Source organism: Bacillus rossius, chromosome 12, assembly GCF_032445375.1.
Source record: "Bacillus rossius redtenbacheri isolate Brsri chromosome 12, Brsri_v3, whole genome shotgun sequence".
Taxonomy (NCBI): domain Eukaryota; kingdom Metazoa; phylum Arthropoda; class Insecta; order Phasmatodea; family Bacillidae; genus Bacillus; species Bacillus rossius.
This window is the reverse complement of record NC_086339.1, coordinates 39568624-39596320: the sequence shown is the minus strand read 5'-3', so window position 1 is coordinate 39596320 and position 27697 is coordinate 39568624. Positions and strand designations below refer to the sequence as shown.

The window sequence follows — 27697 nt, the reverse complement described above, 5'->3', positions numbered from 1 at the left end:
CGGGAGTACCCAGAGAAAACCCACCTCTGCAGCATCCATTTGCCAAAAGAGTTGGGAAACAATTTTATTGGATTTGAGACCAGGTTTTGAGTGAGTGGTGAGGATGATGATATAATCTGTAATTCAGAATTGAGGATAGTCCGAACATCCTTGAACGAAATGTTATTCACGTGAGATAGTCTAAACGGATGGGATTAGAGAAAGCAGGCTTTTATTCAGGGAGACTGGCTGCCCCACCTAAACATGTTTATCTGCCGGTAGTAGTGCCAGCGTCTTGAACCCAACTGGCTAAAATACAATATAAAATCATTGATAGCTAATTAGTAAATTCTGTACACAGTTTTGAATGTTAATAATTTTTTGTTTTTAATACAGCCCACGAACAACTTCAACCACATGGCATCACGTATCGTTCACTTTGTAAACGTAGAGCGTGAGCTGGAAGTACTTGAGGACGGCAGTTTGTTTCGAGTGGTTGGTGAGGATGAGCTGCCACATGCCGCGTGGCGCCTCGCCCCAGAAGTGGACGGACGTGAAGTTCCAGGCAGCGAACCCCGACGTCGAGTTGTCGAACTTCCTCTGCGTCAGCAGCTGAGAGACCGTCCCTGGAGGAAGAGAGAAATAACAGTATGGGTGGACAAAAAGCTTATTATATTTAAACCTGCCCCTAATTTTTTTTTTGAAGTTGATACATGAAGAATTATTAGAGATGCACAGAGGCAAGGATGTGGGACTGGCCCTCACCGGCCGGGGAGACGAGGAACAGTTCCAGCTGCCCTCGGTGGCGGTGCTGCAGCGTCACGCAGGCCACGGCATGTTCTGTGCCGAGGCCAGGCGATGCATCCATGAAGACGTCCACGGCTCGGCTGTCCTGGGCCACGACGCTCCTGCACCCAGAACAACCCTCGCAGTGCCTGCTCCATTACCTAGCACCTACAGCTTTGGCTCTCCATTTGTGCTAAATCTTACTTCAGAGTAAAACTTACCTCATATTTTCACCTAATATGCCTATATTACAATATCAATATTTTTAGATTACGACAAGTTTACAAAAAAAATGTAACTAACACAGTTTCTTTGTTGAGAAATTTATAATTTTTATCTAGGTAGTCATCTAAAAGAGTTATTGTCATACATGGTTTCCGTATCTTGTTCAGAAATTTTTCTAGTAATTTTTGTATGCTAATATAAGAAACCACATCAAGTATTTACACACAAATTTTGCATCGCCGATTATATGTGAAAAAAATGTAAAGCAGTAACCTATACAGCATATAGACTCTCATTTTATTTTTGCTGATCACTTAAAATGGCCATCTTCAACTCGCAGCTCGCCAGACACTTGAAGAACATAGGCGGTGTTTCAGACAAGAGTCTATAGAGGCAGGAATGCAACTTGCTAAAACTGGCTAGAAATGCCGTGCAGAACTACGTATTTATAGTAGTACTATAAAAACTACAATACATGTTTTCCTTGTAGGCTTCAAAGTGTAGTGGTTATAGTGTGCAGCTAAAGGAATGTGGTTCGAAACTCAGCTGTGAAATATATATTTTTTAAACTTTTTGTTTAATTACAGGATTATACAAATTGTGATTTAAGCAAATTGATTTGAATACATTTTATTTGTTTATCATTTTGCTATAATATTTAAAATACATAGTTTAACCTATTGCTCTGCAAATCAAAGGATTTGATAGTTGATTTAGCTGCTCCGGTAGTGAATTCTAGCAGTGAATGAAGAACTATGTATGATTCACGTTCAGAAATTTAGTGATTTCATATTCAATACTGGTTCATATAATTAATAACATTTATTTATTGTGAATATTAGTGATATAAATTGTGTTTATAAACTTTTCAAGTGTATTTTTAGGTGTATTTATTTGAGGTTATGTTCCTATACTTATAATTTATTTGCATTCTAAATTATTTAATAAAAAATTTAATAAATTAGAATAAACATTCAGCATAATTATTGTTTTCATTACTAATAAAAATTTATTTCAATAATTTACAAAATTAATATTATACCATGATATATTAATATTGAATACTGAAAATTTATTCAATTTATATTTGTTACGGTAAATTTAAAAATAGTTTAGCGTCTTAAAACCAAAAGAAGTATAACTTCTAAGTGTGTACATAAGCATACACACCTTTTTTTTCTTTCAATTAGTAATGTAAATCACTTTTAAAAACATACCACTCCAAAAATTTCCTACATCATAATTTTAAAAAATTTATCTCAGGACCTTTAAATACATACAAATTTACGACTTTAGTTACAATTTTCCTGTTAATATGTCTAAAATTTCTTAACTTCTTAACAGAGATTTACTGTATACCAACAAAGAAATAAATTTAAAAAGTTTTATTTTACAGTACACTCCCGATTATCCATGAAATTAAGTGGCAGGGCCACCGCGGATAGTGAAAAGCGCTGATAATCCGCAAAAGAGCTGAAAATGGGAATAAAAAAGGAAACATTAATTTCAAATTAAAAATCTCTAAACATTTATGTACAGTAAAAGTTACAATAAAACAGAAAAAAAAATTTCAATGATGCTAAAATTTTAGTACTTTACTGAATAATTAACATAAAAGTGTCAACCACACGACTAGAAACAAAGTGCGACAGAGACAAAAATAGCAACGCTTGCCAGCCTACTGCATGAGTTCCAAGAAGGCCTGTGGCGTTTTACTGTATACTGCACACAATACACTCGTCAGTAGAGTTAAAATTTGCTCACTTGTAATAAAATACAGATTTACATATGTGCTGTATTTTTTCGTAGCATGCACGGTTAATAGGGAGTTTACTGTACATGGTAGAAAATTACAAATGTTTGGCCTTTGAGTTGAAGCTTATTAGCAAAATCATCTCGTTCATACACACTTGTGCATGCTTGTACTGCACAGTAAAAATAATAAATGCTTGTTGAACTGAGGTAATCTATGCATATCAAGAAGTGTGTCTGTGGGTTTGATTTTAATAATAATAGAATTAATTATATTGCTAAACTTAACATTGACAGTCAGAGGAATAATACTATCTGCATTTTATTTTTAAAAATCAACCGCCCAATCAGGACGGAACCAGCATCGAGTCACGGAAGAGGCGAATGACCAGGGTTTGGGGTGTACGGAATATCTCCCAGTTAAATTTAAGTCCCAAATTTTTAAAAAAATTAATGCACCATTATGTAAATGTGTGTTGCAATAAGGTATAGAAGGCCTGGAAGATATTATCTATGCCTTGACATGCCGAAAATTGGGATAAATAGTTGCGGATTACCGCAAAAAAAGATGGAAAAATCGTAGAGGGCAGGGCCTAATACACCTTAAAATACTATTTTAACTTATTTCTCGCATCTGTAAACTTCATTATGGAAGCTATGACGTGCGTAATGTGTTGTCATCGCTACAGTTAAGCCCCGAGCAGGCGAGGGAGCGGGGGGCCTCACAGGGGCAGGGCGGCTGCGACGGTGTCGGCGCGGGGGCCCGGGGTCACGCCGTGCCAGCCGGCGGCCGCCTCCACCAGGCGGAGAGCGTCGAGCGCACCGAAGCCCTGCAGCGGGTGGTAGCGCAGGCCGGCCGCGTTGACGCGCCAGCCCGCCTCGTCGCCCGCGCTCCTGGCCGTGCGCGCCACGATGTGCTGCACGTCCCGCCACGACAGCCGCGGGCTGCGGGCACGCGAGACAACACTAGTGCTGGTACCTATAGCACCAAACCACAAACTAAAGCTTTCTTACTCAATAACGTGCACCACTCCATAAATACTTTTCAAACAATAACAAGTACATAATCACAAAATGTTATTTAGAATCATTCAAATTTAAATAAATGTTTCTACTAGGGTTCACATGAACTAGTACCTATACTCAGGTTAACACTACCACAACTCGTACTCACAAATTTCATACGTATAAATCCAATTACATGCTTACCAATTTATTTACATTACAAATAAATGCATCTTAAGACACAGGGGCAAAGTGTATTATAAAATTTTTGTACTGATAAATGGTCTTCATATTTAAGATACATAAAATTTAAAGTTATTCAAATCATTATAATTATTAATAGGTAATTTAAAACTATGATAAACACAAATGTGAAAAAATGTAATTTTCATTAACAATCAGGCATAGAACTACTATTTAAATCATTATCTATGAAGGCAGCATAAAACTTCAAGTAGTTTACCAGTATTTCACCATTTTAACAAGAAGTTAGGTATGTAAAAAATGGAGTGAAAAAGAATTAAATGTGATTTAATCATCGTTTAATAAATCTCTGAATACTAAAACAGGGATAAGAAACTGGCACAGACAAACATTTATTAAATAAGCAAATGGCTTGCGGTCAATACTTTTGAATGGAAACTTAAGACCACGGATAGGAAGCCTTCAAAGTCTCTTCTGCATACTGTAAGCCATGTAGACATAAGAAATGTCACTAAGAATCAGCTGTATCGATACCATCTGGTTTTTTGCGTTTAAAAAAAAAGAATTTTTTTTGTGACAAAAAAATCGCACGTTATGGAGGCCTCCCATGATCGCTAATCTGTCACGTGGAGTGACAGTTACACTCAGTGATCTCAGCCCTGCGGTGGCACTCACTTTGCCTGCAGCATGAGGGCTATCATCCCGGCGGCCAGCGGGGCTGCAGCTGATGTCCCCTGGAAGGAGTCACGGCACCGGCCGTCCAGCTCTGGGACCACCTGCCGATAGCAACGCACCTGCGACACCTTGCGCGCGCCTGGCGCCGTGTTCTGCACCTCGACACATCCAGTACAAGTGGATACCTTTTACGACGTTTCCCAAGGGGGGGGCGAGAGGAAACAAAACATCATAACAGGGTTCTACTTAACACTTGAGTGCAGGTATTTATGAAGAAATATTTTGAAAATAAGATCATAGATGCAATTTTGCACATATTAAGCAGCTCTGCTAAATAAGGAAAGGGACTTCTGAGAGACCAAGAAATCAGAATAAAAATTCTATCAAAATTTGCCTAACTATTTACAGATAACCAAAAACAAGTAATTCTTATGTGGTAACAAATGATTTTTTAGAAAAACGAAATGCAATCCTTTTATAGCTGAACGTTTAGTGAAATTCTCAAAGATAAGGAGTATTAGCATGGTGGGTAAAGCAGAGAGTTAAGAATTTGCATTTATTTTCTATCATTAGTAGGGGCAAAATTGTATGGTGAATTCCGATAAAACACAAATAACACAGAAACGCATGTTAATACCCCACGCAACACCCAAATACAAAAGTCATGGTTTTTTTTGGTTTCTTTTTTTAAATTGTATGTTGGTCTAGGAACGTTTTTGAGTTATTCATGTTTTCATTTCAAACCATTTTGCTTGAAATTCAGTTTGAATGGTTGAGTTTGGCCTTGTAGTGACAGAGACAGACCCACACGTCTGTGTGTGGTTGTTGGTGGCCGGCTTGCTCACCACATAAGAGCTTCCCGGTGGCTGCTCTCCGCTGGGCTGGAGGCGATGCCCGCCCACGTAGGTGCTGGCCAGCGTGGAGGAGCAGGGCTCGTCGTAGAAGCAGCCGTGGCCTGACAACACCCGACACCACTGCGCTCTGCCTGCATGCACTTTCCAGAGAAACACCTTCATAACTCATCAGTAAAAAATGATTAAAAACAAATTTAAGAAATCATTACAATTACGTAAGTGATAATTTGTGATTATTGTCACCTCTACGTCCTCCACAATGTGTTTGCTTACACTGTCTTACTTGATACTTTGAAGAACCTCTCATCATAAAACAAAAGTTAGAAAAAAAAATCATATATTTTCTGCTTGGGGAAGTAAAAAGACCAGGGATGAGCCAAATCCAAATTTTCTCGAATCTGAATCTCGAATTCGAATTCCAGAGAGTACCTCAAAGATATCCTCGAATCTGAATTTAGATGCCAAGGGTCGAAAATTAAATAATTTACATTAAAAGAAAATATAGTAACTTTGTTGCTGAAACATTCTAACTTTTAAATGGTTGTTTCACATATTAAGTTTCCAGTATCAATACATATATTAATTTTATTTATATAATTACATAAATAAAAAATACGAAACCATGGAGAATGGAAAAATGGTATATGTACAAGGAAAATATATACCTAATAAACTTAAGCTGTGCTGAATTTAATTAAGTTACTATGGTTTCTCTAGTATTTTTCTTAAATTCTTTTTCCTAGAATATTGAATCCTTTAAATACTATGGATTTGATCACCCCGTCACTAAAAAATACAATAAGAACCAATATAATATTTGCAGCCTAGGCACTGGCACACCAGTGCGAGATTAATTTCCAACGCATCCAACCAACACACCTACTCTGCGGGCAGCATCAACTCTGGTGCTGCCACCAGGGTATCCAACCTAACCACAGTAATCAGAAAGGCTTGAGTGTCTTTAAAGTACAAACCCAGTGTTGCAATGGCATACGCAAGGGCGGAAGGGAACATTGGGGGGGGGGGGGGGGTGGTGGTTATACCCCTCCCCGCAATCCTAAGAAGTCCTAAAAATATCATTTCCACAAACAAAAGAAAAGTATTTGAAAAGGGGGCCAAGATGTTCTATTATCTCCCCCCCCCCCCTCTCTCTTTGGGCACAATTTTCTCTCGAAATGAAATTCTGGATTCTGGTATGCTCCTGCAGTGTTGCCAAGGTTAAGTATAGACATGTGATATGGCTGATCTCACGTGAAGTGCCAAGTGCCCTTCCAGGTACACCAGCTGATCTGCATGGATTCTTTTCCCAACAGAAGAAGGAAATTCCTTTTCCCTGCTTTCTCCCTGGTGCATTAAATAAGTCATTATGCCTTGTGGCATTTCGGGAGACACAAATGATACTGAGCCAATAACGTATATCAACCATGAGGAGTATTTTTTTTAGAAAGAGTTCATTGCACTGTGTTTGTTGAAATGACATCCTGCAAGATTTTGCCAGCGCACCTCCTGATTGCCAGTTCATTCTCGTTCCGTGAGAGTTCCCTAAGTGCAAAACAATAAATGTAAGAATTTAGTAAATGCCGTGTCCCAGACACACCTGCTTCAACTAGGGCTTACTCCTAGAGTTACGTATTTTATGTGTTCTCTGCTGTGTCTGTAACTGCATTATCTTTTAGAAAACCGTGGTAGTTAGGTAGGTATGTAGTTGTATTTCACATGTATCATGCAATCAAGCTAACATTTTTGCATACAAATATTAGCTTGGCTTATTTGTCTAATCAAATGCACTTTTTTTGTTGCTTTAAAACTTTTGGTGTGCAGCTCTGTCTGGCATTAAGCATGCAAATAATTTCCTGTCTATTTAATTTGAAAAAAAAAATATAAGGTGTTTTGCAATACAAATATCTGTAAAATCAAACATAATAACATGTTGTCTTTTTCAGTGTTCACCAGAAAAAAGTATGTGTGTGTATTCACCAGAAAAAAGTATGTGTGTGTATTCATCAGAAGAAAGAATGTGTGTTCATCAGAAGAAAGCATGTTTATTTATTATGTGTTCTCATCAGAAGAAAGCACAAAACTTTTTAGGGTCAGACTTAAATTCGTAAACTGGTAAGAAATTAACTCGTGGAATAAATCACAGAATTACCATTGGCTAGGGACAAGATTATATGGTGGTTTGCGATAAAACCGAAATAATAACGAAAAGCATATTAAAACACTGTGTACCACCCAAATGCAATGTACTACACCATAACACACCAAAATCCAAGTTACACTATGAAATTAAGTAGCACTAGAGCAAAACTTAATTCAGATCATAAAAAATTAATCTGGAGAAATAATTGTAGGTTATTCTGAAGGCAGTGTACGGGGGTCGAGTCACGTCCCCACACGGGCGACATCACACCCAGAGCTAAAAATCTCATCCGGGTCCATGCCCCCTAGACACAGTGGCACCCTTCTTATTTAACGTCTCTCTAACGCCCCGACAACCCCTGGCGACATCAACGTGGATCCCTGCAGAGGAACATCACCAGTGAAGGGCTGCATGCCAGTTCAATGTCTAGAGCTTAAAGGCACAAGGCAGCTGAAAAGTGTGAGAGCACTGCCTTCAACTGCCTCGTACACACCGCACATGCTCAGTTACACACATCTCTGAAGTCGACAGAACGTACCGGTCTGCGTGAGAGCGCTGCCTTCAGCTGCCTCGTACACACTGCACATGCTCAGCTACGCACATCTCCGAAGTCGACAGAACGTACCGGTCTGCGTGAGAGCGCTGCCTTCAGCTGCCTCGTACACACTGCACATGCTCAGCTACGCACATCTCCGAAGTCAACAGAACATACCGGTCTGCGTGAGAGCGCTGCCTTCAGCTGCCTCGTACACACTGCACATGCTCAGCTATGCACATCTCCGAAGTCGACAGAACATACCGGTCTGCGTGAGAGCGCTGCCTTCAGCTGCCTCGTACACACTGCACATGCTCAACTACGCACATCTCCGAAGTCGATAGAACGTACCGGTCTGCGTGAGGGCGCTGCCTTCAGCTGCCTCGTACACACCGCACATGCTCAGCTACGCACATCTCTGAAGTCGACAGAACGTACCGGTCTGTGTGAGGGCGCTGCCTTCAGCTGCCTCGTACACACTGCACATGCTCAGCTACGCACATCTCCGAAGTCGACAGAACGTACCGGTCTGTGTGAGGGCGCTGCCTTCAGCTGCCTCGTACACACTGCACATGCTCAACTACGCACATCTCCGAAGTCGATAGAACGTACCGGTCTGCGTGAGGGCGCTGCCTTCAGCTGCCTCGTACACACCGCACATGCTCAGCTACGCACATCTCTGAAGTCGACAGAACGTACCGGTCTGTGTGAGGGCGCTGCCTTCAGCTGCCTCGTACACACTGCACATGCTCAGCTACGCACATCTCCGAAGTCGACAGAACGTACCGGTCTGTGTGAGGGCGCTGCCTTCAGCTGCCTCGTACACACTGCACATGCTCAGCTACGCACATCTCTGAAGTCGACAGAACGTACCGGTCTGCGTGAGAGCGCTGCCTTCAGCTGCCTCGTACACACTGCACATGCTCAGCTACGCACATCTCTGAAGTAGACAGAACGTACCGGTCGGTGTGAGGGCGCTGCCTTCAGCTGCCTCGTACACACTGCACATGCTCAGCTACGCACATCTCTGAAGTCGACAGAACATACCGGTCGGTGTGAGGGCGCTGCCTTCAGCTGCCTCGTACACACTGCACATGCTCAGCTACGCACATCTCTGAAGTCGACAGAACATACCGGTCTGCCTGAGAGCGCTGCCTTCAGCTGCCTCGTACACACTGCACATGCTCAGCTACGCTCATCTCTGAAGTAGACAGAACGTACCGGTCGGTGTGAGGGCGCTGCCTTCAGCTGCCTCGTACACACTGCACATGCTCAGCTACGCTCATCTCTGAAGTCGACAGAACATACCGGTCTGCCTGAGAGCGCTGCCTTCAGCTGCCTCGTACACACTGCACATGCTCAGCTACGCTCATCTCTGAAGTAGACAGAACGTACCGGTCTGCGTGAGGGCGTTGATGGACACGGTGAAGATGCTCGAGGCGTATCCGTCCAAGTTGCAGTTGTCGTGTCTCAGCCCGCCGTTCCCCACAGCCCACACGTATATCGCGCCTTTCCCGTTCCTTCCCTGCAACGTTTGTCCAGGACACTGGATTTCTGGCGCGAAGGTTAAATTAAGAAAATAATAAATAGTACATATGGCAAAGTAATGGAAATAAAAACTGTAAATTGTAATACAAGGTAAGTAAAATACAATTAAAGCTTAATTCTAACACAATTAATACTCCCCAGGAAACAGTTGTTACTTCCAAGGAAGCAGTTGTTATTGAAAATTGGACCTATTTTGACCTTTCTCTAACCCCTAAATTGAAAAATTATGTTTTTGCACAAAGTCCATATTTAACCTTCTCTATTACAAAATTATTTTTCCATTTAATATTTTTTTATTTCATTAATTCTAATACCCAGATGTCTTCCGAAAATAATTATAAATAATACCCTTACCTTTTTGTGCATGTACGACTTCCCTCAATGCAAAAACAAGCCTCAAAATGGCACAAGGTGTACAATTTAACAAGCCTGCAAAGTCAGACATCATAAAAAAGACGATGCATTATTAAAGATTTAGTAAATATTTCAGGTCCTTTACATAGTCCTTGGGCCTTCCATACCTGCGATATGGGACTGGAGAAGGGTGGGGGCAGAGACATGAGAAGCCAATGCAAGACAGTGATAGGTGAGAAAAGGGTGGCCGGCTAGTCCTGGCTTCAACAGCAAGACTGCTCTGCAACATCTTGTGCAACCTCCTGACAAGGCAAGAATGTATGCCAGAATGTTTCACTGAAGAGTTGAGAACCAAAAAATTTTTTTAATTAGTTGGTGCGTATTTCACGCCACGTCAACCCGCATGTTGTGCGTGTGACAGTCGTTGCTGCTGCCACGAGCCTAGCCTTACTGTGGTGGTCTGCAGAGACGGGCACTTTTCAACCAGCACACTGCAACGCGACAGTTGAAACACCTTCTCTTCTCTGCTTCCATCCATTCTCTTCAGTCAATTTTTTTCTCTCCACAAGTAGATCTTTATAAGGTGTTGAGGTAAGGATCTCTGATTGTTATGTTCGATGAATTCTTTTTTTCGTCTTGACGTCTGAAGGTTTGTTGGGAGGAGATATCTTTTCAATTATGTATGTATTTTGTTGAGATCAACAGTTTCTGAAGAAGACGAAGAACAAGGCAGTAAAACATTGATATGTGAGATTGAATCGGGAGCTGATGATGAAGGTCCTGGTTGGGGTTCAGTGAGATTAGTTGGAGTGAGAACTGTAGAATATTTCGATTGCAGTTCAATCTGAATGGTTGGTGTGAGAGCCGATAAACTCCCCTGTTCTGGCTGATTGTTTGGAGAGAGCGAAGACAGCCCAGTATGTGGTTCAGTGAGCTGAGATGGAGGAAGAGGTGATGCAGGTCCAGATTTGGAAACTATGCAGTTGAAAACATTAAAATTTGAAGAGGGCAACAATGTTGCACACTGGCATTGATCCTCTGAAGTCGCATCATCATCAGTTGTTTTTGTCTCTCGAAAGTGCTCAGAAGGAATTAAATCCAAATCTTAGAACACACCTGGGTTCAAAGGCCAGAGTCCTGTACACGCAATAGCTAACTGAGCCAAAATCATTCTACAGACTGAAGTGAAGGCAGTGTTAACCAGACCAGCAACATCTTTCTGAGCGATTTTTTAATTTCCTCATCCAGACACTGCAAGCTTGATTGAATGCTCCTTTGAAAGGCCGCATAACAGCCCGATCTAATGGCTGCAACTAATGTTTAGTGTGTGGTGGTAGATTATCATGTGAACGTGATTTTTCTTAGCAAACATGAAAAAAAAAAAGCTATAATGTGTTTATTTTGTTGATATATTTCTTGGTCAGTACTGTATGACAGCAACGTGTTAACATTAATGCGATCTGCACATTTATCTCAATATTGTTAATTAAATACCATGTAATTAGACCTTATACTCAAAAGATCAAGTGGATGCTAAAAAAGAAACAACTTACCCCATAAAGGAGATAACAACTTATCATACACAAAATGTAAAAGAACACAGTCACCGGCTCACGGTTCCTACAACTCTGTACAAAGATGGTAGTTGCCAAAGAATACAAACTATGGAGGTAAAATTTATTCATGAACGCCTGCAAAGTGCTGCTACCTAGTGTCAGAAGTGAGAACTAGGACTGGTTGGTACGACGGTCAGTAATGTACGACCTTTCCCTATAGAAGTATCAACTGACTCATTTTGTAAATAAAATTTCTGCTGGTATAAAGTTCAAACAGAGTTGGCTGCACCAGCTAGCTGGTGGAATACAAAAAGATGCTTGCAAAATGTAAACTTGAAAATACGTGTTTTTCTTGCTTGTCAGTTCAAGTTTACAAAATGGCACTGGTTTCTTCTAGGCGTAGTTAAAGTATATACCTATGAGTCGCAAGCTGTAAACCAAAGACTATGCCCCCGCTTTCCTGAGCACATTAACTATCAGCTAGGTCTTGATCTCTGCACTTAGTTATACCATCATGTTGTGTTTAACAAGTTTAATTTTTTTTTTTCTCATATCTTCAAAAGATGTTCCTGGGAAGACATCAACAGAAATTTTATGCTTTGGTAGACGGGTGAGGTGGTAAGTAGCAGCTGCAGAGGCAGGTGTTATGAAAAAGTTATGAAAAAAATTTGCACAATATCAGTGAAGACATTATGTTACTGCATGAGAAACCACGTAGTTTACGGCTACTAATCTAGGCCCAAATGTCAGTGTGTTAGAGTCAATAGTAATGTAAGTTTTCGATGTGTAAACATCTTAGTTCTCTGTATACTGCAATAATTGATAGGAGTAATTTTGTGAAAATGGAACGGAATTCTATGAACGGAAATATGTATATATTTATATTTTTGTTTATTTTATTTTTAATTTTTGTTTATTTGAGATGTTCATTGTTCCAGGGGTCTTGGAATTGAGAGTTGGGCTGTATTACTGCAATAATAGAACCAAAATGCTGAACACATTAATTTACAGACTATACAATTTTGACTGAAGCCAAAAATTAACTACAAAGCCAAGAGCATTGCTGCAGTAGGCTATATATATATTATATATATATAAATAAATATATAATGTTTTAATTTATTTATTGACTTATGCTTTTATATTCAAGCTATACTACTAACACAAATAGCGTTGGTTTCTACCATTTCAAAATAATTCTGTCGTGAATAAAACAATACATGGTCAATTGGTACTACACACTTCATCATCATCATCAATGTGAATTATTCCCTCAATCACGCAAACTATCTGAGACAAACATCATGAGCGAGATACTTGGAGAGATAGATCTGCAGGAAGAAAAAAAACAATCACAGCATCTTCCTTTCGAGAAAAACCACGGAAAAACATGATTTAAAAAAAGGTACCTCACTGTGATTCCGAGCCAGGAGCCTCTCACTCTGTCCATTTGCAATGTACATGTTGACATGTTGATTACGTGCACAAATATTCGAGTATGAGGTATGAGTATACGCAGAGGTGGCCCCAGTACCCGGGAGACTCCGGTGCGCAGGGCGGCGCGCGCCAGCTCGCCCGGGCCGTCCACCTGGCCGCCGTCGTCCCGGGGCCCCCAGGAGGCGCTGTAGACGTCCACCTCTAGCAGTCCGTGCACCAGCGCGGTCGCCTCCTGCAGGTCCGTGACCGGCCGCTCCAGCAGACGCACGCCTGCCGCACACGCACGTCTCTGGCACCCGGGGCATGGATGGATTCATGCGCCCCCCCCCCCCCCCCTCTTTTTATGCAAATACCACACCAATAAAGCGGGGGGTCCGGGTGCTATTTAAGCATTTTCCATACCTGCATGTAACAGTTTCTGTGCTACTGTACCTTCCATGCATGAACCCACTATGTCCATAAAGTAGTCCATATAATCACTAGACTTGTTCATTAAATATGTTGAGACGTTATATTGTAAGCAGATTATAAATTCCTGGCATGCAAGTTAAAAAAACGTTTTACTAGGTACCAGTTGTAGTAGGAATTACAATGCAAGCGATTTCGGCGCCCCCACAGCTTTGCGCCCGGGGCGTATGCCCCGCTTGCCCCCCCCCCCCCCCCCCCCCAGTTGCGGCCCTGCACAAACGCACGTGGGTGCTGAGCGACACATCTCACACTGCACCCAAGTGGCAGTCAAATGAATCCATAAACAGAAACACACAATTTTTTTTTCTCAGTTTGGGCCCTCAGGTCTCTTCAACAACCACCGAATCACACGCGTTGTCCTCTGCAAAGCCTCGTTAGTAAAGAGCTGTTTTCTGGTACCTGAAATTACTGTCAAGATTATGTATTTACCCACACCTGGCAGACACAGATAAGACTTGCCCAGTTACTCGAATGTCCTTCTTTGGTAATGTTGGCAAGAATGTGATGTCAGTGGCAAACAGTAGGTGAAATAAGACTGATGCTATAAAGTGCATACGAGAAACGGTTTCATGTAAATTATGCCAACAGTATCTATAAGCACATGCCGTTGTTACTACATAAAAGTCTTGGTAACGAAAAGTATATTAAAAAGAGGCTTAGATATATGTAAATCTATTCACTACATAAACAAAAAAAATCAGAATCTTCTTGACACTCAATTCATTTCTTGAATTTTACTGATGTTTGTTATATACCAGATATTATGCAGGTAGGGGGTGATAAAGGGAGGAAGGAAGGAATATAGCTCCTCCTAATTCCTAAGCAAAATTTAAAAAATCAATTATTACCACTAATAAGGGAAAGAAATTTGAAATCAAACAGCAGGTAAAGCGGTTCTATCCATCTCCTCCTAAAATTGAAATATTTTGTACGCTCTTGGTAAGAGACTCTATTTTCTTTACCACCATTATTCCTGTTACATTGTGTAATAAGTGAAATCATTATTATGTATGTTTTCAAGATTAATTACACCAAAATTTGTATTATTTGAAAACATTAACTACTACAGTAGACTCTACAAATGCTAATTGTAAAAGCTAAGATTTTAAGTATCAGAATGTTATCCATTTTTATGTTGAAATTATCCTGCCAAAATTGTATCAGTAATCAAGTTTAAGTATGCCTGATTAAAAAAACTGCATTCCACTGATGTAAATGAAAAAAATCACTCCTCACACAACTACAAATTGCTAAAGTAAAATCAATATAGAATTCATGCAGCAAAGTCCATACAGGTTTTATTGCAGTGATAATGTAAAAATTAATTGTCATGCGTGCCAGCGAAGGATAGGGGAGCCAGTGGCTGGTACTGTGTCAAGCTAAGTGTGCATCCTGCCCAGAAGGTACAGCACCATTCCACGCTGCGTGCGCATCCTGCCTCTGTCACTCCCACACCACTCGCTGCAGGCTGGCCTCCATCTTATATACCTGCCAAGTCAACTTCGTAGTTCTCCAAAGTGCTTTGTCTTCAGAACCCCCGACTTAACACTGGAAGCTCCGAGAACAATGGCATCCTAGTTACACCTCTTCACCAGACAGGGCTCTGGGAACGTGCCGAACCCTCCAGAGCTGCAGAGAATTCTCCAGGCTCAAATGGGAAAGCAATAAGAAAGGGAAGGAGGTAGCAAGGAGCCCCTGCTAATCGGATCAGGCGTGTAGCAGCAATGGAGGAATTGGCGGTACCTGCATCACGCCCCAGCCACAGACAGGCACGTGGACAGCTGGCGAGCCTCGTCTCCATTTCCATAATTAAAATTTTACTGGTTTAAGTAAAGGCAGGCCAGGATTATTTTCTCGTAATTTTTTTAACAAATTCTAAAACTCAGTTGAGGGATGTGTTATGTTATATAGTGTTGTTTACAACACATTTCCTTATTTTAGCAATAAACACCATATTACTGTCCTTGTTCATTTTGTAACACCCCATGTGCCTCAAAATAGAATTACTGTATTTGGAATTAATTAAAAAGGCCTTGGAAACCTGCTGGATACAAAAAAAATAAGTTAAATAAATAAATGGATTTACCAGAGGCGGCACGAGTTGGGGAACAAACAAAATTTAGGAACTTCCTGTAACAAGCAAGGAGGAAGTTGGTGTGGATCGATAAAATCAATAAATAAAAAAAAAACTACACGATTAACTTGATCTATAGTTTTCCTGTTTTATTTGCCCTTTATGAATTATCTTGTTTCCATTATTTTACACACAAAAGGTTTTAACAAGTTTCAAAGATTAAAAAAGGAACAACGAAAAGGGGCCGGCCAGCGATTAGTTAACACAATTTACATTCTTAGTTTGAAATATACACATTTGCATTATGAGTTTCACACCCAAAGTTGGATGGATCCCATGATTACATTGATAATTAGTTCTATTCGTTCTACATTTTCTTAAGAAAAACACTGGTCGCTGGTGCGTTGGTCCTCCGCTTAAGATAGTTCGTAGCTATGTAAGGGGGGAATGTTGAATTTACATTACCACCCGAGGTCTTCAAACGATCACGTCGGGTGGTAGAAACGTTTCTTCTAACGTGACCCACGGAACAGGAAGGGGAGGGGCCACGAGATGGGAGCACTCAATCTCTCCCTGTCATCGACCCTGTCTGCAACAGTCCAAATCAAAACTGATTAGAACTTGTATACAGGCAGTCTATGGGGCAGAAAATGCCCAAAAAAAAAATTTAAGGGGAAAAAAGAGGGGGGGTCGCGAACTATCACTCACCAAAACAGGGGAGTTGCCCAGCACGCTGCAGTCGTGGAGTCAGCCAGGGTATGGAGCTCGCGAATTGCGCGGCAGGACGCGGATGATTTCTTCATGATTAAAATTTAAAAGAGAAAAATTTCTAAGGCAAATAACTAAACTATGCAGACAGACTAATCTACTAGAATTGACTTGAGGGATAGCATCCCTTATACGAAGCGACTACATAGTCGTTAGCGGTCGGATGAAGTCTTGCCGATTCGCCGATACTCGATGGAGGTCTGTCTGCAGACGCGACGAGAGTTGATCTGTCTCGCGGGAAGCCGCGTCTCGTAATTAAAAGTAGCCCGCCGGCTCTAACAGGTGGAGGGAGGTCTGGGCCGCCGAACGATTCCGAACTTGCCCGAATGCGGGCGAGAAAAAAACTCTAGCAGGAGTCTTGAAGTTGGCCACACTGGGCGACAGTAGAGACCTCTGTCGGAAGGGGTCTGAGTTGAAAACAATTGACTCGACCACGGCGTCCATATAACTCAAGGGCAAGCAGGTGCTGCTCTCTGGCGCCCTAGAGGGTAGGCAAGCGGAGAGGTTCGCGACTTGGTCGCTAGGTAGTGCTTGCTATCAGTTCTGGCGCCTTCATTTTTTCGGGTAGACCTTGAGAACGGTCACTGGTGTCCAGGGGGTTACGACCGGTCATTTGTCTTACTTGGAACTGAGAAGGGGGGGAGGTGGGGTAAAATGCAACGCTGATGGGAAACTTCGCCCTGTCGTGGCTGCAGAGGGGCGAACACAATACTAATACGTGATGAAAACAGCCAATCTCAGCTCGTCTCTGCGAACTGGTCGCCTGCAAGCTACAGGCTTGTCTATGCAGTTAGGGTCACGAAGAGAAATAATATTACAGGCTTGAGACGTGACTGAAGGCGGGGGAAATGGTAAGCGGTCTGCCAGTCAGGGATTAGGCCAGCAAAATATCCGATACGCCGATGGGAAAGGGGCTTCAGAGCACTGAGACAAAGTTTAACTCAGAGGAGTACACCAGACTAACAAATTAAATTCACACTCTAGTAGAGCAAATAAAATTTCCACACAAAAATTTAAAATCATAATAAAAATTTAAAATATATCGTGTCGAATTTACTAATTAACGGCACAATTTTTTTGTTATTGTAATTGGATTAGTATTCAGATATGTCTTGTGCCCACGCCACTAATCCGAGTCAATGAAACCCTCCAGATCCCACGGGAGGGGTGTGTGTCCGCCCACCTCCGACGCGGGCCTGGTAGGCCACGCCCACGCCACAGTAGTGGTTGTCGGCGGCGGCGGCCATGATGGCCGCGCAGTAGGTGCCGTGGCCGTTGTCCGGGGAGGTGGTGTCGGGGGTGGGGTCGGGGTCAGCCTCATCCAGGTCCGCCAGGCTGCAGCTCACCGCGGCGTCCTGCAAGCACAGGCCGGCACCTGTCAGCCAGGGGCGCAACAACTAAATTTCCAAAGGGGGGGCAATATACCTTTTTATAAAGAATCATCGATCCCCCCTATTGAAGCGGGGGGTCAGGGGGTCCTCCCCCGGGAAAATTTGTATTTCAAGGTGGAAAACGGTGCTATTTAAGCAGTTTTATAATCTAAACTTTGATTACACAGCACTTTCTTTGCCCCCGTTTGCCCCCACTTCAAGGTTTCAGAGGGGGGGAGCAAAATACCCTTGCCCCCCCCCCCCCCCCTGTTGTTGCGCCCCTGCTGTCAGGCCTCAAGGGTGGCGGGCGCAAGGCCAGTTCACTGAAATGTGAACATCTGCGACACAATTCAAAATGGACAGAGGTTCGCTAATCTTGGGAATTTCGAGGATTGTGCATCAAGATATGTGGAAAAAAAATTGTTTGTGTACTTATGTACATGCATTAGAAGTTATAATTTTTTTAAATTTTAATGCATGTATATAACTACAACTTTTACATTCAAGAATACACAAAATATAGTGCCACATTCGTAATGCTGTAGAGAACCAACAAAAATGTTGAATATCTTTGATTCCACATTTTTTTCCAACACAATTTTCTCTGCTAATAAATTATAGGTATTTTTGAGGTTGCAGTTGTGTTTCCCTATGACTATTCAAGTTCACAAAGTGTATTCCAGGATAGTTTCACTATCGTAAAGTTTTATTTTGGCAAACTAATTTGCTTGTTGCATTACCCAATATTCACAAAAGTGAATATATACGGGTGCATGTTGCCACAAACGGATCCTTCATATTGATGACGCTCGAGTCTGTACATGTTAAATTTACAATTTGTTTCATTACACTTTCGATGCACACCAAAATTTCTCCCTCAACACACCTAAAGTAGTATAATTCAAAAATGATATAAAACTGCATTATCTACTAATCGAATATTTCCCATAAAGATTATTTTTCATTTATAATGTCTATTACTTTGAAACATCCATGGGCTCTGGAAGCAGTTATTGTTTGAGGTGATGTCCTTTAAATATTCATTTTCAATCTTTAAAGAACATAATAATTACTATAAAATTTGTTAAAGTCTATGGGTTCTATGCAAGGAGTAAATTCAAACATATTCAGGTAAAAAAAAAATTGTCTAAAGTCATTGTTTTTCTGATATTTAAATGATAAAGGCCTTTGTGAACAAAGAAACAAATTTAGTTAGTGCCTACAGTAGGTAACCAATGTAACACGTAATGTAATATCATTAATATAAATACTGTATTCACCGAAAATAAGTCAATCATAAATCACAAACCCAAATTAGTTTTAGTGTTTCTATTAGTATTTTAATGTTTTTTTTTATTTATCTTTTTAACCATTTATGGTAGAAGGGTTATGTTGGGACTGTGTGTTTATACCTATTGTATGTCTTGTATTTTGCTTACACATTTTTAGAGTCTTAGGACTGTTTGTATGCATATTTCAAGTTCATAAATAAATAAATAATTTCATATCTTAAATTTCACCTTCCTTTTTTTTCTGGTCATTTAAGAAGTGCACAAATAGGAATCTGACTGGTTTCTGTGTTTATTTCTGCCATTTGTGTGATGACTATCAGATAGTTAAAGACTTTGTGTAATTTACATGGATGTATCGTTATATTTTGTCATGTGGCATTTTATTAATTGTGTTGCTGTGTCGTATGTTATTTTTATAGACTCACCTCAGGCAATTTAAAAAGCTTATCAGAATACATACAGCAGTACCAAACACTTTACAGGCAGGGATTTCGAAAGGTAATGCCAAAGAGAAGGTTGTGGCACTTACGTAGTTGGGGGAGATGTCTGCGTTGCTGTGCATGAGCCCGTCGTCCAGCACGGACAAGGTGACCCCGCGGCCAGTCCAGCCCAGCCTCCACGCCGACACCACGTTCAGCCAGCAGCTCCTCTACGACACACGCCCCCTCTCAGGCCGGGTGCGCTCGCGGCGCCTCGCACCGTCTATCCATCAGACTAGTTCTTTCCACATTCTCGAAACCAAACTGCTGTCGTGATAAGACGGATTATTTAAAATACAGTAGGTCTTTCTTGTATAAGAACACACTAATCGAGATGCATCCAGCTCCATACTGAGACAAAATCAATTAAACTAAAATAAAATTCTTTATGAATTAATGATGACTCACATTAAAGTAATAATGAAAAACAGTCTTTAACTAGTCTGCTGTAAATAGGGGCTGGAAAAATTAGCATCAATTATTTTATAAATTAGCATTTTAAATGCAACTTATTTAAAACTTAATATATACATTCTAAATTTTTGTAAACTAAATATTAATATATACAAATACCTTCAATTAACCCTTTAGTTTACTTTTGTCTAACAACCACAATTTTTTTAATGTCTGTTTAAATTAAAACCACAAAAAAAAAGCTAGGTAAATTCTTATTTAACTAAAAAAAAATTGGTACTGCCATATGCTAACAAATGTTAAGTTGCAAGGTCAATTAATAGAATAACACTGGATTAATTGGGATGTGTAGTTTGGCTGCATCACAGAAGCATGGCACTATCACGAGGTATGGTCACAAAAATAGTGCAAACAACAATAACCAGAATGCATGGGTAAAGTGTAACATTTGGAGGAACGCCATGTATCTGTAGTATTGCTGTGATTTACTTCGCACTACCACTACAGCATAACCCAAGAAAGAGGAGCCTGTTTTGTTTTCATCTTATTACATGATCATACGCCTTTCTTATGTGAGATGAGAAAGTCTGTGGAAAAGATTTTTTTACAAATTAATGACATTTAAACTAATTTAGCTGTAAAAAAAAAGCATTTATTTAGGAAATTAGCTAAACCAGCATCTATGTTAGAAATTAGCAAAAATAGCATCTAAAGTATAAATTAGCAAAAAAAAAAAAAATAGCATCTAAGGCAAGATGCTAATTTTTCAGGCCCCTAGCTATAAACACACTATAGCATGCCATTGTTGAAAATATTCTCGCTCGTATACATGAACAAAATAGCATTACCTAAGTTCATTAAGCCTAACACCTAAGCTAACATAATTACAAAAAATGTATTCACTCCCGCCTGACAACACTTTTGTCTAAAAGTGCCTGATCCAACACAGCTAGAGTGTTCACAGCGACGCGAGTCATGAACGCATTGTAAGCAAAAGCCCCTTCCTTAAACGTACCAAATGGCACAAAAGCCTTGAAAGCCATAACCATCAGAAAATGTGGTGCGAAAGAGAATTTCCAATATAGGGTTTTTACACATCCCGTGAGACCGCCGGAAACAAACATGCCGCTCTCGAGCTGCTCCTCAGCTCGGTAACAGGTTGCCACAACGGTGCCAACACGAGCCGTTCTGGCTCGCTATGTCCCTGATTACAACTCGTGCGAGAGTGTGTGCTGGTGCGATTGGAGAAAAGGAGGGAAAGCGACGCATTGCCCCGCCAACTCTATGATTCTCTGTACGCAGTTCGAACTTTGATGATCGCCGGCCTCACCGCCGGCTCATTATTATTTACTTCATATCATTTTCGTCCATCCTCGGAGCTCACCTTGGGGACTCTGCTGTTTAATCAATACATGGTAATCCACTAGCCCGAGTTCGGACATCAACATGCAACTAGTCTCCAGCCACGAGGTGGCACTGTTAACTGATAAAACCAGTCGTGCCATTAGGCTTTTTCGCAGTTACACTTTTCATCTCCAATTACTTGTACGAGGGGTACGTGGCGCAGTCGTCCTAACATCCGACACCACATGGATGCGATGCAAGCCACACAAACGTTTCGAACCACACTCACCAGGTACCACTGCTGGGGGAAGCAGGGGTCGTTGAACGTCACGTCGTCTTCAGACGCAGCGTGCTGGCACGGCCGGTCCGAGGGACGCACGGCCGCGCAGCCAGAGTCACTGCGCTTGTGTCTGCGGCGTAGTGACTGCTGCTCCACCCAAAAGGCCTGCGAGCGAGCAAGCAAGTTGCAGGTGACCACCAACACATTCAGTTCCTCGTGTGCTACAAAAAGGAGTCACGTGGCAACAAGCCTCAGTGAAGTATTTGACCAGTGTTTCAAATTGGGTAGGGTACGTCGAGGCGATGACAATATCAGAGTGTGACCAACGGTCAGAAGGCAATGAAAAGTGCAAAGATCATGAGCGGGGCTCTCGATGGCATGTTTGCATTATTGCACTCTTTCATGTTTGTATACTTGCACAGTTTCACACTTTTATACGTGTACACTTGCATACTTGCACAATTGCCTTCTTGTGCACTCGCATACATTCTTATACATATTACAACTCTCTCTGTGAAGTTGTACTTCCGACATGTGAGGCAGCATGCACATGTGTTTTCTCTAAATCCTTTTTTTTGACGTGACGTTTAATAAATCGATGAACGCTGGATGCACGCACGAAAAATTGTCCCACTACGGATGTTCCACTACGGATGTCCCACTACGGATGCCCCACTACGGATGTGTCCTGTTTACGCATGCGTGGTATCTCTCTGGTATGATGCGGACGGTACAGAGAACTCGGCCGGGGTTCGAGGCTATTGTTGTGCACCGCGCCACGGGAGTATATTCGCAAGGAAATGGCGTTCTTACAAGTACATATTATGTTATTTACTAGTGTAAATCAGTATATTTAAACAGTGTTGTATGAGTATTGTTTTAGCTGTGTAACTAAATATTTATTGCTGGTATGATACTTTTCACGCTTTAGTTTGACATTGGTAATTATTTGTCATGAGTTATTATTTTATCCACTAAATCACACACCGTATTATAGTTATGAGCCCACGAGCGTGTAAATATTTCGAGTCCAACAGAGAATAAGCTAGTTAAAAGAAATTCAAACAAATATAGTGCGTGGAATGTTATTAATCTATAACATCTTAAACAATTGTTTCCGATATGGCCTCGTGGCTGTGCGATTAGCAACGCTGACGACCATTCGATAGGTTGACAGATCAAATCCCGGCGGCTGAAATTTTTTTTTTGTACTTGTAAAAATAAATACGGCGCGCACGACACTTCAAAAGTAATAAATATATCTCAATTAATGAATGCAAATGAAAGTAAATTTATTAATTAAACTGTACCTACATTTCATTTTACTCCTTCTTTGTATCCATATGAAATAGTGATAATTCATTAAAAATGATTCAATTTTATTCATAGAAGTATGCAGAGGTAGATTTTATCATACAAAATATAGAAAAATTTAAAAAAAATTTCTTCCTCAAAGAATATATTTTTAATGCCTAAATGGTTTGGTTGCAAAAACCTATTACGGCTCAGTCTCAGGCCGAATATGATATTTCATTTTCTTCTGGATCAATCATTTCATCAATGTTTTGTTATGACGTTGTCACGTTAAACTATCGTCCGTAAGCCGACTTTACAGACAACCAATTTTTTTTTTTTATAGAAATTCAGTCACCCAAGGAAACAATATCAAATGTGTCTCCTATCTGCACAACAGCATTGTTTAACATTTCAGAACAACTACAGCTTATTTTCGACCATTCAAGCTTCTCGCAGACAAGGAGGTAAAAGGTTGGATAATGCATCTGTTTCCTGGCGTTCATTCAACTCTCTCATCACTTTGGCTTTTTTGGTCTCTGTCTAACGACCTGACAGACATCCTTGATTCTAACGTAACTGAAATACTCAGAATCTGATTTTTTTTTTTAAATATCAGTTGGCCGTTTCTTTCTCTACTGCAAAACTTTAAAATTGTGTATGTTCTAATAAATATTTCAGAGTCACTAAAACAACTTTTTTTTTTACTGTCAGTGTTATAGCAATGAAATTCCACATTTCCATGTGATGTTATAAGTAAGTTCTACAATATTTTAAATTGATGACCAAACACATTATTGTCACAGTACATATAAAATACTGCAAATTAAGCCAGCATAACTTTATACTTATTTTTATTTTGTAAATGAATAAACATTAATTGTTACTTTTGTAAAACAAATAAAGGTTTTTGTATTCAAATACATAAATCAGGAGAAATTTAATAAAACATTTTTCTTGAAGAGTATTGAATATGATTGAATCAAAAAAGAAACAAAAAATGTAATCTTAAATAACCACACACAAAATAGAAATCAGATTTAGCAAATAGTTATTACAACAATAACTCCAACCTAATCTTAACACTTTAAATAACTAAAGCAACACATTCAATAGTAAAATGAGAGTAAAGCCGTTTAGTAAAATTATTAGTTTAATTCAATGAGATAGAGTATAAACACACTTCTTAAGATTGCACGACTGTGTCTCTTACCCTATGATCATTAACTATTCGCTCCAAATGCACATCCGCCTTCTTTTTCTCGCGAGCTGGAACTTCAGGATGTTGGAAATGATAAAAATCATCCTCTGGAAATAGCTTTAAGATATTTTACAGCCATTAGTTTCAAAAGCTACAATACAATTTCTTTAAATGGAACACAATCATTATTCAATGTCACCACCAGAGCAGTTACAGGCCAATTTTATTTTACAAAAGCTTTTAATTAACAAATGATACAATGACCAATATTATCAGAAAAAAAGGCTAGATTATTTGAACAAGTTTTTTTCAATGTTTGTACCAACTGTGAAACTAAAAGATTTTGTGCAAACAAATACTGTTTAAGATAGATTTCAAAAAGAATATTGTAGTTCGCAGATTACAACAGAGCAGGACACCAATGTGAAAAAATTTTCCAACATTGGTAGGCACCATCTTGCTCTTAACATTGTAGAGAAATGAGAAGCAACTGGATTTATACGATGGAAAACCATTCAGTTTAGAACATGCATTCTGCCATTTGCTAACTGTATGAATTTGACTAAATTGCAAGTTAAAACTGCTATATATGGTAAACAGGGATTATTCTTCCACTCATTGTGTTGTTAGTTTCTCCAATGTGCTTCAAGCCAAGCCATCATTGTCACCGTCTTCTCTATGATACTGCTAGACGAAACTTTCGTATAAATCAGGCAACCCTTTTACGATTAATTACCTCTCCCCATATCTTTCCTGTATGGAGTGGTAATGGCTTCAAGCACATCTGAAAACATAATTCCTGAGTAAAAAATACCATCTCATATCTTAGCTTCTTGGCAAAAAAATTTATAACCCTGGTGTAAAAAAAAAATTAATTATTAGGTAGATTGATATGGTTTTACACCACATTGTTACGTGATTCTTACGGCGAAGGGACCTCAAGGAAAATAATGAGCTCTGGACCACCTGGGTGCCGACTGTGCACTCATTAACATGAGTCGTGCCTGGGGGTTGGGATCACAACCCGCGACCCACATCACACGAGCGCGACGGATTGGCGGTCACAGCCACAGCCACAAGGGTCTTGCAAAGCACTGACAGAAAGAACTGTAGACATTCGGAATACTTCAAATTCATCGAAAGTGGTAATTATGTTTGACGATAATGATTATTTTATTATTTAAAAATTTTACTATGTCAAGTACCTGTAAATATAAGTGCAACAGCTACGGCAGGTTAAACTCATTTCCCATCATCATATCCACAAAGTATTCTTGGCTACGCAACCGGGCGGAGTAAACCTGGCAACATCACGCACATTTCTCCCTCGGGAAGATCTGGGAGGAATGTCCGAGTGAGAAGTCGTCAGGCAAGACACACTGCAGGTGAAGACTGCAGCGTCGAACTGACTCGTGATTCCTTCCGCGACTTAACGCTGTTTTATCCAACAAGACCTGCGATGTTAGTTACCGAGTCTCTTGCTATTTTCTACATTTATATGAAATGATTGTTTGAAAATGGGACAGTATAATGAAAGAAGTATTTCCTCACTGGTTATTTAACAAAGAGAATGAATATTTAAGTGACAATGTAAATATGTATTACGTATTATCTATGTACATCAGCCCCGGATCTAGGGGGGGCGAGGGAGAAGGCAAACCGGGGTATCTGTCCTGGGCGGCAATTTCAGGGAGCGCCAAATTCATGTGTTCGAAGTAAAAAAAACTTGTTTCACAAGCGCCTAGCATCCAACGCACGTTCTATTGATTATTCTTTTCATTTTGAAACACGTTCCAGTTGATTTCTGAATGTATCCTAAGTGGATGTTTGAACGTGTCCATAGTGTACGTGACGTCCCTACCAAGGAAATCCCCGTTGCATCTAGAAAAAATCTTTCAATTTATTTTTTTTTTCCGACAGACAAAAGAGGACGGGGCTACACGAGTTGAGCCAAATAAACCCGAACGGTCGAACTTCAAGTAACGATCACTGTTTGTTTATTGGGTGTGCGAGTAATCAACATTACTATAATTATTAGTAAAAACCATGGATTTAAACTACTGTAGTAGAAATAAACAATTGACAGGAACAACAGGTAAGAAAGAATATCTACATATTATATTTTATCAGTGTGATAAGTCATTTGATCTATTTATTACGAGTACTAGTTGTAATTTGTTATTTAGTAAAGTATGTATTTGTTTTTTAAGTTAAGGTAGTTACCAAACATAGAAATCAGGCCCACATTTTGCTGGGCTCCATAATTCGGGCATTCGTCAGTGTTAAAATATATTAATTTAATTTTTAGTGAGTAAAGAGCAAATGATGAACGCATCAAGAAAAAAGCTTTCTGCAGCCGAAAATAGATAAAATTTAAGAAGTAAAAAGTGTATCATTAAACTCCACTGATGCTTTCGATAATACGATTTCAGGTATTTTGAATAATTCTAATATTTTGATATTCAAGATAATTCAACTGAAGATTCGAAGCTTCAAGGCTGAGTTGATGGTAAACAGTCTTCATCGTTGGTATTATCTCAACAGGAAGATGTCGTTGAGCATTAGACTTGTCCCAACATCTGTGCAAGCATGACTTGCAAGAAGTGTTTCCTAATGTTAGTATAGCTTTAAGGATACACTGCACATTACCACCATCTGCAAGCTGTGAGTGAAGCTTCCGCAAACTGAAAATAATTCAAAGCTATCTGCATTCAACAATGCGTCAGGAATGTCTAACTGGCCTTGCGATCCTAGCCATTGAAAATAAAACTGCCTACGAGATCAATTTGATGAGCTAAAAGATTCTTTTGCAGAAAGGAAAGCACTTCGTGTAAAAGCTGTAGCAAGATTAGAACGAAAAAAAATGCAGGGACCTAAAGATTGAAGAAATGTGTATTTTCTTGCTTTTCTGTTGTCTTTACTGGTTGTAAGTTACCTCATGTATATTTAATTTTATGTCACACAAAAGAGAGTTATTAGTTATTAGGTAATAAAGAGTCCAAACTTATTGAAGGTTCTTATTCACCCGGTCACAAAAAAATCCCACCCAGTATATATTTGTGAGTTTTTTTTAAATAATTTATCTCAAATGCTGGAAGAGAAGGGGACGCCACTATCAAGTTTCTGCCTCGGTTCGGAAAAATCATAGATCCAGGGCTGATGTACAAGCCTGATTTTTATTACAAATAAAAGATAACATGAAGTTTTCATTTGGTTTAAAAAACTGTAAACTGTTGAACAACTGCTGTTTTGTGTCTAAATGAACATCAAACTTAGCCTTGCCCAAGATATACTTACATACAATTTTTTAGCATTCCTTCATAAACCAAAAATACTAACACGGATTATCAATTTGTATTCAAATTTTAAAATGTATGGTCTATAAAAATTCACGTCATAAAAACATTTATTTCACATTGAAATAATCATATATTTACAGTGCTAAAAAATGAATACATAAATAAAGCATGCTCACTAACTCTTGTGATGAAGCTAAAACCATATTTGTCAGCTACGCTCCGCGCCACCTCCTCCCCACCGCGGATTCTCACGGCAAAGTGATTGGTCCAGGACGTCTCGGCACTCGCGACGGGGGCCCAGCAGAGCAGGGTCGCCAGCCACAGGCTGCGCATGTCGCGGCGTGCTGCCCACTGAGCTCCCGGCC

At 40.1% G+C, this 27697-nt stretch overlaps 1 protein-coding gene across 1 annotated transcript; it reads right to left on the bottom strand.

Moving 5' to 3' along the window:
• Positions 1-340: 340 nt before the first annotated feature.
• LOC134537872 (furin-like protease 1) lies at positions 341-27697 on the bottom strand. Its single transcript, XM_063378765.1, has 12 exons — positions 27513-27697; positions 24046-24150; positions 21549-21704; positions 19552-19671; positions 17544-17715; positions 13148-13320; positions 9551-9680; positions 5472-5581; positions 4627-4784; positions 3469-3687; positions 745-887; positions 341-605 (listed from the first exon to the last, which is right to left on the bottom strand). The coding sequence occupies exons 1-12, from the start codon at positions 27663-27665 to the stop codon at positions 403-405; spliced, it is 1842 nt and encodes a 613-aa protein (XP_063234835.1). The 5' UTR covers positions 27666-27697; the 3' UTR covers positions 341-402.

Coding starts and splice junctions, on each gene's coding strand:
- LOC134537872 (XM_063378765.1), bottom strand. CDS start 27,665: ATGCGCAGCCTGTGGCTGGCGACCCTGCTCTGCTGGGCCCCCGTCGCG. Junction 4,785..5,471: donor CACCGGGAAGCTCTTATGTG/GTGAGCAAGCCG, acceptor GGATGTGTCGAG/GTGCAGAACACGGCGCCAGG. Junction 888..3,468: donor GTCGCAGCCGCCCTGCCCCT/GTGAGGCCCCCC, acceptor TTCTGGGTGCAG/GAGCGTCGTGGCCCAGGACA.